Here is a 13286-nt window from a genome sequence, read left to right as displayed (position 1 = left end):
ATAAGATATGTTTTCTAAAATTTGGCTTTGATAAAGTAGGAGAACTATATAGGATGAATGTTCACAAAAAGTTGTCTTTGATCCAGTTTTTCTAGTTTAAACTAGATGAAGCAGGCTTGTAATCAAGGCTGATGAATCTAAACAAGCAGCATCCTACAAAGTAACCATTCAAGTCAGTTGCTCCAACAAATTCATGGAAGAGGAAGGCTGGTACTGAAGATTAGAAAGCTATCTGGAACTGGATTCTCAAATGGAGTAAAAAAACCTCACAGCACAGGGGCTTCTGATATAATTGGACAGCTGTATGTTTAAAAGAAATATTACGTATAAAACAAATTAATATGGAGTAGTAACATCAGCTATTCAACAAAAGAATCCTGTAAGTCATACCAGGTTACAGCTCACACGTAAAACTAAAATAAAATTCAGAATCATTACATTAAGAGAGAAAAAAAAAAAAAATTAATTGTAATATTCCTGGAAAACTACAAGGAGGTTAAAGATAATTCAAAGTTTGATGAAACCAAAGTGCTACAGGAAACAAATGCAGAGAAACAGATATTCTTACTTGTGGGTAGAGCCATAAACAAAACAGTCTTTATTGTATTGAAATTGACAGAATCAGGGGAGGGGTGAAGGCAAAATTGCTGATCTGGTTAAATTATTTTTCAGAAACCTGTCAAATTTAGATGGCAATATTTGAATGAGAAGTAGAAAATTCATCTATACTCAAGAATGGGTGACACAACGTTCCAGTGAATAATGGATATCTCATGACATTTAATAGGGCAAGACATACAATAAGTTGTGAATACAATAAGTAGTGAGCCGTTAAAGGCAAAAATTATGTGAGCAGTAGAATCTAATATGGCCTTTTATTACAAAATATGTAGCATATCAATTCAACTTCACATTTTACAGATATTTTAAATGTATTTCTTGCTTTTCATTTTGTCTTTCAGACAAAAGTCCACATCTATAATTGACAATTACTTTATTACTTCTTTCACTATAGAAGCAATTTAATTTTTTTAAATCAACTTCAAACTTTTTCCATCAGAATTTAAAGAAGACAACAACCTGTCTTATTCTATGCTGAAATTTTACATATTCTTACTTTTAATAGCTTTACATACTTTATTTGGTAATCTTCCTAGGTCACTGAACTACTTTGCTGTTGGTTATCCTGAAAATAAAAACCCTGGAGGAGGGACTCCTTGGAAATAGAAGAGAATATTTAAAGGTGGAAAGTGTACAAGCAATATTTGCACTTCAGAAGCACACTTATTGAGTAGCACAAGTTTGGCCACTATAGAAAAGAAGGAAACAAAATAATCAATAATTAAAGGTATGGTTGGAAAGCAGAAGAAAATCCAGTTAAAACTGAAAAAAAGAAAGGATACTTAAAAATAAACAAATTTTACTAGTCTACAAAACAAAAAAAGTTACAGAGACAGTAAAGCCCTTCAAAACATCAAACATCTAATTTATTAACAAAAGAAATAGACACTGATTTTTTAATCCTCCACAATTTATTAGGTGACAAAAAACTCCAGCAATTTCTCAAGGAAAAAAGAATTAACAAAAATTAAGAAAATAAAGATTGTTTCAGAAAAAGTGACCAAAAAGGTAAGATGTGAAAAGGAACAATTCCAAGGTTAAATCTATGCTATATTACAGGGTATGTGTTGCCATGGCGCAAAGATTAAAAGTGTGACCAGATCGCCCTCTGCTGTTCAATTTGTTTTATTGCAAGCTTTTTTTCAACAGGACTGTTTAAGAGGGTCTTCTACCAAATAAGCAACTTTGTGATTTCACTCAAAAAAAAAAAAAAAAAAAAAATCTGTTCGAAGGAAAGTCTGATACAAACAGAAATGGGTTAAGGAAAGCAGAAAGGATGTAAGCATCTGATGAAAGCCAGCTTTCATTGTGGCAGCCAAAGAGCTACCGCAAATAAAAGAGGATAAAACCCAAAACTGATATGCACAGAACAGCATTTTACAACATGCCTCTCTGTCACATAAATTAGAAGATCTTGAGAAAGATTCATATCAGTAGGGAAAACAGTATTTACTCTGTACTGTATTCACAAACCAGTTTGTACTGTTTACCACTGAGGGATTTTTTTAAAAGGTTTGCAATTTTAGAAACAGATTCAACCCTAAACTTTCCACACAGAAAAGCAAATGCAGCAGGTAACAGCAGAGAGGTCAGCAGGTCATCTTATGGAATTGGACCCTACTAAGAAACAGAAATCATTTTTCAGATTTAATTAATACTAGATCCACCACTGCACTAGCTGTTACAGATGCCCACACAGCAACTGCCCTTAAAGGCAGGGACAAAAGAAATATCCTCACTCACACCTCATGCCACTCTTTTTAAAATGTCAAGAACAATTATCACACAAAATCCTTAAAGTGACAGAAACAGAAACCCATGGCAGACACAAGAACTGCACATGCTATCTTGATAAAAACAAAGCAATAGTCTGCTCATTAAAAAAATAAAAATAAACAACATTAGCAGAAAAAAATGTGGCTATCTCCAAATCACAGATAATACATCTTATTATTATTCAGCAGCCTAACACCATTTTAACTTAGGCTATGACCTTGTAAGTTAACCAAAAAAAAAAAAAAAAAAAAAAAAGAGATGACAGAAATAACACCTCAATAGTCTCAAAATTACCACAATGCTTGAAGGAGACCAAAAGAATCTTCCTAGAATCTATGGACTCTCTTCCCTCTAAGTTCTCAACTTTCTGGGACACAATTTCTGTTAGTGTTCCTCCTTACTAAGCACGCATCATTAACAAAGCACCTCACAATGGGAATTAAGTTTGCATATTAAAATCATACACATACCTGTTGCAATGCAGAGATGTCAAGCACACCAGTGTTTTGTACTCCCTGGAGGAATACTGGAAGGTTTTCCATGACATGATGGGCTTTATCGAGAAGTGAGCTGATACTAGAAACCACATCCAGTAGCATGTTTAGTACGTTGCCTATCTCAGATGGTACCTTAATCTTGGAAAAGAAGGGAAAATTGGAACAATAAATTCCAATTAGAAACAAGTTTTAACCTTTCAATGAAATACTCAAAATCATTCAGTACTTTTCTAAAACTGATTATACAATGTCACAGCAAACTCTGTTTAACAAGGCTAATTTTCATCTAACTCCCCACTTACTGTCAAATTCAGCTAAAGAAAAATTCTCTTGTAATGTTAGAACTGGCCTGTGACAAATCAGGAATTAAAAATCCAGAGAACGTGTTTATACTTACTAAGCTGAAAAGAACTCTCCTACTAAGATGCTAATGGGATCTGCAGCATCCTGCCCCCTTGGAAACCAGTGTAAATGAGAACTATTCCTTCAATAGGTTCAAGATGCGTAATGTACAGTTTAATATATTAAAAATAATTAAATTAAATCTAGCGATGACTTTAATTGCTTTAGGAATCATAGTAGACAACAAACTTTCCTGTCACACTCTTCCTCCCTTTGCCTTTTACCTAAAATAATTGTGTACATTTTATTCCCTACTTGACAGCTCAGTTGGCTATTTGCTTTTTCTACTGTGCAAGTTTTGACATTATTAATTTTCCCTCTATTTCCTTTGTTGTTATATGTTATTTAGATGATACAGTAATACAAACTGATTCATTACCTCTCTATGCATGATAATAAAAACAATATAATCTTATTATATACTTTCAGCTGCTTCCTGTGATTATCTTTAAGTTATCCACCTTTATTTGACTTGCTACTATAATAATGTCTGTACTTAATTTTCTTCTCAGCCCTCACCTATTTTCACACATTAAATAAAAAAGAAACTGTAAAAAAACTTATTCAGTTAAAAAATTAGCAAAAGTTCCATAATAATTTAGGGTGAGCTGACATAATTTTTTATGCTTTGCTAGAAATTCATTATGCTTCAGTAGGGATCAGTAGAAAAGCCCATTAGAATAAGCACTGGGTTTTTTCTTCCCCCTACCCCCCCACCCACCCACCCACCCAGGTTGGCAGATAATTCAGAAAGTAGGAATCTTTTCTTTTCCTTCTGGTATCTTAACCTATTCTGGGAAATTGTCTTGTTTTTAAAAGTATGTGGCCAACCTGTTTAACTGTGCACACAACATCCAGAATATAACTCATCACCTACAGCTTTAGAACAAAACATTCTTCCTCCCAATGTTATAACTATTTTTCAATGCGTGTACTTGCAACATTTTATATTCTGTCAATCAATTACCCTAAAAGAACTGAGATAAACATCTGCTGTCAGAAATGCCATCCCGTTTTGCTCTACAAGTAAAAATATTAACTCACTGAAAGCCCATACTAGATCCCAGATTACATACAGTTGTACAGTTAATACAGTTCTGATAAAGACTTTTGCATTCCCATCATTACAGTTTTAGCACTGCATTATTCTTGTCAAAGTCGTTTGATTTGGGTCATATGGAATATAGGAGGTTTGCCCTTATAGGATCATCCTGAGAGCTGGACAAGCTCCTTCCTGAAGAAGCCACCTGAATTGCCAGCATGATTTCTACAGTAAATAAAATGCATTCCAGAGTACTATGATTTTTTCCTTTTAAAATGATTTTGTAATTCTTGTAATGTGAGCTCCTATGCTTTAGCTTCCATGATGCCAGATCAGTCTTTCACACTTAAAAATTAAGTGACTAATTGCATGAACTGCAAACTCGTTAAAGATTAATAAAGCTATGTCTTCATCTTCCTGTGTTTTATCTAAAGCTTTGTAATAAACTCTTCAGTGATAATTTCCCTGAGGAAGCAAGAAATAGAATACAGTACCATCTACCAACCCAATTCTTAAACTCTTGTGTTTGCTTTGTGGAGCTAAATAAGGACAAAAAATACCATATGTCCAGTGTTTGCTTCCACAGAGAAAGAACATCTGCAGAAATAATAGAATTGTTCATTTATCTACCTGCATGCTTTAGACCACCTTCAAAACAAAAACATAGGAACTGAATGTTTTTTCCCATCTTACCTTGTAAATAATGTGACGTAAGTTCAAATTCTCTATAACCAGTACAAACATGGTATACAAGTCCAGTGCTGGTAAAGAACATAATTCTTCCACTACCTGGGAAGTTTTATTGTTTTCAGGTAGCTTTAGCAGCAGGCTAAGTACTTCTTCATCACATCTTCCAGTTAAAGCTACCACAAAGGCACTGTAAAAAACCTGTCACAATGTATGTGTATTAAAACGTTTTCTCCCTGATATGCATCACCTTCTTTTATAGTCAATAAGGTGAAATTTTTTGTCACGGTAGCATGAGAATTTGCAATCATCAACAGACCTGAAATAAGGAACTATAGAGCTCTACCAACTATCAGACTGGTATGTTCTTACTTTATGTTCCATGTACATATAAAAAGATTAAGTATATTTCTTATAAAAATTTACTTTCATCTGTGAGCAGGTTGATCATTTGTTCTATGAGCATTCATATTCATACCATAAGCAGGCGTATTTATAATATTGAATACATCCATTCTAGCAGATGTACACCTTTGTTGCAAAACACCTAAAAATCAAAATCCAGATGTATGAATCACTAAAATCAAACAATGTGGACCTTCCCTCTTTCAGAGGACATGCAAATTTAACACTTAGGGCTGCCTGTGTGGAGCAATGTTCACTCTGAACCAGCTCACATTCTCAGTTCAACACTCCTTTGAAGTGTTATTATTTAATAGTGGATGAAGGGAGAAATGCCTAAGCAGACCTGAGCAAGACTAAAGTAAAAACTCCTTGAATAATGATGGTTTGTTTCTTCCTACAAAAATAACACATCAAAAGACAAATGCTTGCATTCCAGATATCTCAAGAGCTCTTAGCTACCCTTTCTCCTGGCATGCCTGAAGGAAAGCAAATGGCAGGAAGTCCAGAAAAATTACAACTTCAAAGGTTGTAGGAGCCAAAGTAAAGTACTCAGGGTCCCATTGTACTCCTTAGGACAGAACCTGTACTGCCTCCACCTATATATGTACCTATAGCTAGTAACAGTATTCAGTGAGGGAGAGGATCCCCAAGAAAATCAAATTAGGAGTCAAAGTTGGTCAAGATATGCAATTTCACTCTTTAATTCCTATGGCATTGCAATTTCCAGCTACTTAACTTTTAGATTTTTATTCTGCAATAGAATTTTGCTTTGTGATTCAAAAAAAAATTCCTATATATTTAAATATTCACTTTTTGTGTGTATCTAAAAGGAACAGAACATGAATGTGAATATAATTCTGCTAGCAGCATAAAAAGATACTGATTTGGACTTGTTGTTGTAGAAGAAATTTGACTCGAATACATTTTAAATTTATTTCCTCATGCTCCACATTAATATCACCATTTCAGTCTAGTTTTAACTCATTCAGCATTTTCTCCACTAGATCAAGTCCCTCTGAACTTTCCTTGCAGCTTTGTGAGAGCTAGAGCCAATCCAAACTCCTGTGTTCAGTAGATGAATGTTGATAGTCTTCAGGTTACAGGTTTTGAGCAGTTTCAAAACACTTAATCATATGGCAATGAGCATGGCCAGAGCATAATATTGTGGTAGAAATTAAGGCTAACTGCAATAAGCACAAATAACTTGCAGGCTTACTCTTTCCATTCCAGAGGCAAGCACAGTAGTAGCATACAGTCACGGGACTGCTATGGGCTTGCAGCTATCATTAGTTATCAGGCAGTAGCTATATATACGATAAACATAATGGGGATGCCTAAATTATAGCTTTAAAAAGTACTTGTGCATCTTGCACAATCAGTACAAGAAATAAGCTTTAGTGATCCAGTTGGACTAGGCAAGGATTTAAGCACTTAAGCAAATAAAAAGTTCTGCATTGATATGCAAATGTGAGATGTGTACATATATCTCAACTCTACATAGGACTTTGCAAAAAATAAGGGAAGTAATTTGAAAATTCAGTCAATTAGTATTAGTATTCCAAAAGATCAAAGATGTACTGAATCCCATTTAACTGAATCACTTCCAGATGTTTTCTCTCATTACCATCTACTGGTATCAAAATAACAAGCTACCAATAAAGGCAGTCACACTGTCAAAGAAGGAGAAGAATAAATCGTCTATAAGTATTTATGATGGTCTGAACTGCCTTTTTAATAACCAGACTTTTCACGAACAAAACTTGAAACTGTTTCTGCAAGCAGAGCATCAGTGACACCCAGTGGCTGCTTGATTGACCCGACTAGTTTTATACCAAATGTACCCCCAACTCTTTTCAGTCATACAATCATTAACCTGAGAGAGAACCTGTAAGTTAGGGGGCATTTTTCATTATTTCTACTAATCACTGAGATCACAGGAAACAGCAGTAATGATAACACACACAGTCCTTCACTCAGAAAACTTACACAATCCACCCTTCAGAATACTCAAGAGACAACCGATAATTAACGTGAGCGTAAGTCAAGATACTGGTAAGATAATGTAATAGCAGTGAGGAGCATATGAAGGAAGGAAAAAAAAAAACCCAGACAACTTCATACTGCAAGGATCTGAGGTGGGAAAATACAAACTGATTTCTCCACAACCCTCACATTTTCTACAGTACCAAGATAGCAAAGCTCTAATTCCATGCCAGCACAAGGGTGTAAAACACTGCTGAAAGCAATGAAGTGGTGCCATTTAGAGCAGGAGACTAGTGCTACTATAAATTGATCTCTCAATGCTTCACATCATTATTTTGAAGTCCTAAATCTCAGAAGTGATGAGTGAAAATATAAGATTCCATACAAACAAGGTGGTTTGTTTTGTTTTAGTTGGCGCACCAGGTTACAGGTTAATCCTTTAATTTAACACCTCTTTTTGATCTTTTACCTTTGAATGAGAGATACTGGCCTCCAAGACAGTATTGATAGTTTCTTCAGAAATATTGACAGAAGAACCAATGTCCAGCCTCAGCTGAGTAAGATTCTGCACACACTCTTTGACTTTCACATCTGGAAGAGAAGAAAAACAGTTCCAACAATACCAATCTGTTTAATTAAATTGCCCACAGACTATTAACTTTTTTGTTAGATTTGTTTGGAAAGGTGATAAAGGACACAAAAATTTCATATCATGTAATTCACTTCTATTTCAAATGTAGGGATCACTATCCTGGCAGACTGAAGGGCTTGTGCATCAGTTTGCATTATCCTTTAAGAGCACAAGTTATCCCACATCCCTGTATTATAAGAACATCTGAAATTAGTAAAGCCGCCTTTAGTCCTTTAAGATTTGTCACCTCTTCTTTCTAATGAATCCCTGCACTTTATTGGACAGACTCTGACAGAATAAATTAATGCTGTTCTATGTCAACTCAAGTGCATGTATGTGCATATATGTACAATGAAAATCTATTGCATTAAGTCATTAGTCTCCATAAGCAGTATCCTTTTAAAGTTTGATGAACAAGGAAACAATTATTGTCCTACAGAATTACACAGCACTGACTTGTAAAAAAGTGAAGAAAAGTGGAACCCACCATTCAAAATATTAAAATTGCTGAGAAAAGCTGCCGCTGGATATTCTGACAACTGTAGCTCCAAATTTTCAGCCACCCTGAAATGATAGTCTTAGTTTCACAAGTTATCAGAACTAAGTCATGGACATTACTATGTATAAAGGGCAATATGAATAGTGAAACAGCCACTAAATGATGCGAAAGGGTCACATTATTCTCTTTATGTGCACACACCGTGCATGTGGTAAGCACCTATACAGACCTTCTCACACTGTATTTATATGGTGCAGCATCCACCATATTTCATACCTATATGAGACTGCAGATCTAGAGATCTGCCCACGATGGCTAAGTGCTCTAGCAAACAGTAGTTCATGGAGAAGAACAGGTCTAGCGATGCCTCACTTCCATGTTTCTTACTGAACACATATTTTCAGACCCTAGAGATACAAAGCACTGCAGTTCAGGATGAATAAAGTGTATCTAATAATAATTTATCTAATAAAGAGTATACATACTTCAGATATTATTTATAATTCAAAAAATGAACATGAGTCTATGGTCCATAAAAGCAGTACCTAAGCACAAGTTCTTCTGTATTATTACTGTAATTCACAGAGAATTTTCAAGTCCATTAAGGAAAGAATCCAACAATCAAACCAGTATAGCAATGACTATAACTTTTAAATACTCTGTAGCAGCAGTTTTATTCATTTACTTAGAATCTACTACTTTTTCTCAAGGTATTAACAAATATCTGAAATTATTTGGAGTTCAAACCTGTCAGTTTAGAAGAATCATCCTGTGTTTCTGACTGTTTGAACTACTGAACTGATCTGAATGTTTAATGTTTTGCAAACAATATCCAGCAGCTGAGGGGACAAGGCCGTAACAAAACAGCTTTAAAGAAAAAACTAAAATATCAAAATTCTGACCTAACCAAGGTCATGAAAAATTAAAAATTTTCTTAGTTGTGATCCAAAACATTCTCCTTGTGTAGCAGCAAGATCTGCTGCAAGTGCTCAGCAAAATTGTAAGGGCTATTAGAAATATCCAGAATTCTGCTAATTACTTAGATAATATGTGCATTGTATCTGCTCAATTTCCAGCTAAGTGAACAAAACTTAGAGACTTTGATAAACACTATTTCTCCTGTAATTACATAATTTAAAACATAAGCATATGCACAAAATGATATCTCTAACAAGAACCGTTTAGGATACCAAAATGTAAAAGGTTTTACATTTGCAGTCGTCTCTCTATGTTCCCCAGCGTTAGCTGACATTCACAGCTGCCATCGCTGGTATTCTGCAAGGCTCTCAGGGAGCTCTCCAAAGTATTAGAAAGTTTCTGGTTTATGTATGCCACATTTTCACATTCCCCCTTGTTAAAAGCAGGCCACGTTCTTTCAATATCCTGCAAAAGACAGCAATCATATGGTTAGCAATTTCATGAGATTATGTTATTGCTTGAAGCAGCAGGTCTTGGCAACTAGATGATGCATATTTTCAAATGATAAAAAGGTAGTAGTCTTTTACTCATTGTATTTGTAATTGAAACTGGGCAAGAGGTTTTCAAGAACCAAGCAATTTTCAAAGATTTGGGCTTTGGAAACAACCAAAAATATTTTATCAAGGAGATCCATCCATTAACAGAAATGCCAATGTTTTCATTTGAAATTTAATTGAATAATGAAATGAGTGGTGGTGACTACAGAAATGCATTTATTCTGTAAAAGTCTACTTTGAAATATGAATGATGCCCCTGGTGTCTGTTTACCTTAAAACATTGCTGTTCATATCAGCAAAAGTCCAGGTAGACAAACTAGCAGAGCTATTTCATAAAGAGGGGGCAAATTCTATACTAGTTTAGTGTTTTGTCTCTATGCACACGTGTGCGCTATCCAGAGGCCTGCTTCCAACTCTGGATGAGTCTGTAAATGTCAAATGTCGCTCTCTCCTGCTGGCAATTTCATGCACTGTTAAAGAAAGACTGAACCCAACTGGTAACCACCATTCCTATTTTAGTTTGAATTACTCTGACCAAGAAGTTTATTTGTATCTAGCTTGATTACACAGCTGTTCCTGTGCAGATTTAGAAGTATAAATGTACTCTGATTCATGAAATTAGCAGTATCACAAAATCTAAAGGAATTAAAAATGGGCTACTGTTTTGTATTGGGTGGCTAGTTATTCCAGTTATATTTACAGGTTTCAAAGCTTACCAATGTTTACTTAAGAAATTATTTCCAGGTATCGCTATCAAAAGTATCAGAGCTATCTCAGCTTTGTATAGGCACAGTGGGGACTCATCATTCAGAAAGTAGGAAAAAAAAGAAGAAATTTCCATTAGTTTCCAAAGTTTAACGTGTGTTGTAAAAAACACTTGTAGGTGTGGAAACCACTCAAACCTGATAATGATCTTGAACCAGAGTGATTCCTTCAATGACAGAGAGGAGTAAGTGACTCATTATTCCATCTTTACACTTTCTAACAACACAGAACAGGTTGCCGATGACAACTGGTTCTTCTGTAAGAGAAAATATCCAGACTTAATCAGTTAAAAAAACAAATAAATTACTGTAATGAGATGAAAATTAACCAAATAATAAGAAACAAAAGTTTTTAAAAACAAATAAAATCTGATGTGTTAAGGCAATGAGAAATATTTCTGGCTAAATTTATTTATCATTGCAGAGGGCAAGAAGGGCTAGTTTGTTTCCATTACTCTTCTCCATTGTGCCTGATTAATAATAAGAACAGCAATATCTACTACAGGACCATAAAAGAAATCTTGGTTTTTGTGAGCAAGCATAACTCTGAGAAGCTCTGTATGTTAACCACATCTACCTCCTCCTCGGGCAGGCACCCCTGATTTTATTTTCTGTGAAGACAACAGGACGTTACTAAAATTCCAGTAACAGCTTTCAAACGCTAAGTGTAAGGGGAGGGAAAGAGCATTACATAGACATTTTGTGTATCTAGGGATAAAGAATCCATATAAGAGATATTTATCACCCGACCATCCATGGAGGAAGTTTTTACCCAAGCTTGAAGCCCCCAGGTCCCTGGAAAAAAGCTCCATTCCCCTACCTGTAGTGGGTTTGTACATTGAGTAGCAGGGAAAGAGTTTACCTTGACAGTTAAATTATAGTTTATGGAAGGATGAAGTTAGGTATTTTTCCCCCATGTTTTTTTCCTTATGTTTGGTTCAGAAGTCAAGAAGAAAGAATAATAAACATTTACCACTGCTTCTAAAACATCTTGCTCACAGAAGTAATACAATGCAACTCAGTAATGCAAACCAAGTCAAGCAGTTTTCATCTTTTCTCATTAGCTTTTCTGTATCAAATTTATTGCTTTCTGTATCAAACGAAACATTTTGTTACGCTTGACTAATCTCATAGCTTTCTGTGATGGAATGACTGGCTGGTTATATGAGGGGAGAGCAGTGGATGTTGTCTACCTTGACTTCAGCAAGACTTCTGACACTGTCTCCCACAACATCCTCATAGGTAAGCTGAGGAAGTGTGGGTTAGATCAGTGGAGGTGGATTGAGACCTGACTGAATGGCAGAGCTCAGAGGGTTGTGGTCAGTGCTGCAGAGCCTAGTTGGAGGCCTGTAGCTGGCGCTGCTCCCCCACGGTCAGTACTGGGTCTAGTCCTGTTCAACTTATCCATCAGTGACCTGGGTGAATGGACAGAGCGTACCCTCAGCAAGTTTGTGGATATTACAAAAACAGGATGAGTGGCTGATTCACCAGAAGGCTGCACTGCCATTCAGAGAAACTTGGACAGGCTGGAGAGCTGGGCAGAGAGAAACCTAATGAAGTTCAACAAAAGCAAGTGTAGGGTCCTGCACCTGGGGAGGAACAACCCCATGTACCAGTACAAGCTGGAGGTTGACCTGCTGGAAGACAGCTCTGCAGAGAAGGACCTGGAAGTGCTGGTGGACAGCAAGTTGCCCATGAGCCAGCAGTGTACCCTGGTGGCCAAGAAGACCAATGGGTTCCTGGGGGGCATTAGGAGAAGCATGGCCAGGAGGTGATCCTGCCCCTCTGCTCTGCCCTGGTAAGGGCACATCTGGAGTGCTGCGTCCAGTGCTGGGCTCCCCAGTTCAAGAGAGACTGGGAACTACTGGAGAGGGTCCAGGCAAGGGCTACAAAGATGATGAGGGGGCTGGAGCACCACCCTTATGAGGAGAGGCTGAGAGAGCTGGGACTGTTTATCCTGGAGAACAGAAGATTGAGAGAGGTTCTTATCCATGCAAACAAATATCTGAAAGGTGTGTGCCAAGAGGATGGGGCCAGGCTTTTTTCAGTGGTGCCCAGCAACAGGACAAGGGGCAACGGGCACAAAATGCAACACAGGGATTTCTGTCTCAATGTGAGGAAAAACTTCTTTACTTTGAGGGTGAGAGAGTGCTGGAACAGGCTGCTCAGAGAGGCTGTGGAGTCTCCTCTGGAGACATTCAAAACCCACCTGGACGTGACCCTGTGTAGCCTGCTCTAGGAAAGCCTGCTTTAGCAGGGGGTTGGACTAGATGATGTCCAGAGGTCCCTTCCGACCCTGACCATCCTGTGATTCTGTGATTATGAAACATCCCTGTGACCAGAGTATCGAAATAAGAATGACAAAAATTTAGTTCCTTAATCTCAGTTCTCTCAATGACTAAACTGTTCTTCAGGAGGTCAAAGACAGATCCAAGGCACCTGGCACACATTTTCATTATCACATTGTGAGCTCTTCATTGCTATTTTTTTTACTCTTTGGGAAC

The 13286-nt window shown here is 36.6% G+C and overlaps 1 protein-coding gene across 4 annotated transcripts in view; it reads right to left on the bottom strand.

Moving 5' to 3' along the window:
- ABCA13 (ATP binding cassette subfamily A member 13) overlaps positions 1 to 13286 on the bottom strand; it is a 199311-nt gene that overhangs the window by 138314 nt on the left and 47711 nt on the right. For all 4 annotated transcript variants that reach the window (XM_040588025.1, XM_040588024.1, XM_040588022.1 and 1 more), the window contains exons 19-24: positions 10921 to 11039; positions 9754 to 9926; positions 8532 to 8608; positions 7883 to 8004; positions 5032 to 5226; positions 2868 to 3032 (exon numbers count right to left, since the gene is read on the bottom strand). In XM_040588025.1, coding sequence (XP_040443959.1) covers positions 2868 to 3032; positions 5032 to 5226; positions 7883 to 8004; positions 8532 to 8608; positions 9754 to 9926; positions 10921 to 11039 — 851 coding nt within the window. The remainder of the gene's footprint in view (positions 1 to 2867; positions 3033 to 5031; positions 5227 to 7882; positions 8005 to 8531; positions 8609 to 9753; positions 9927 to 10920; positions 11040 to 13286) is intronic.

This window comes from Falco naumanni, chromosome 3, assembly GCF_017639655.2.
Source record: "Falco naumanni isolate bFalNau1 chromosome 3, bFalNau1.pat, whole genome shotgun sequence".
Lineage (NCBI taxonomy): Eukaryota > Metazoa > Chordata > Aves > Falconiformes > Falconidae > Falco > Falco naumanni.
This window is presented reverse-complemented; position numbering and strand designations above follow the sequence as displayed.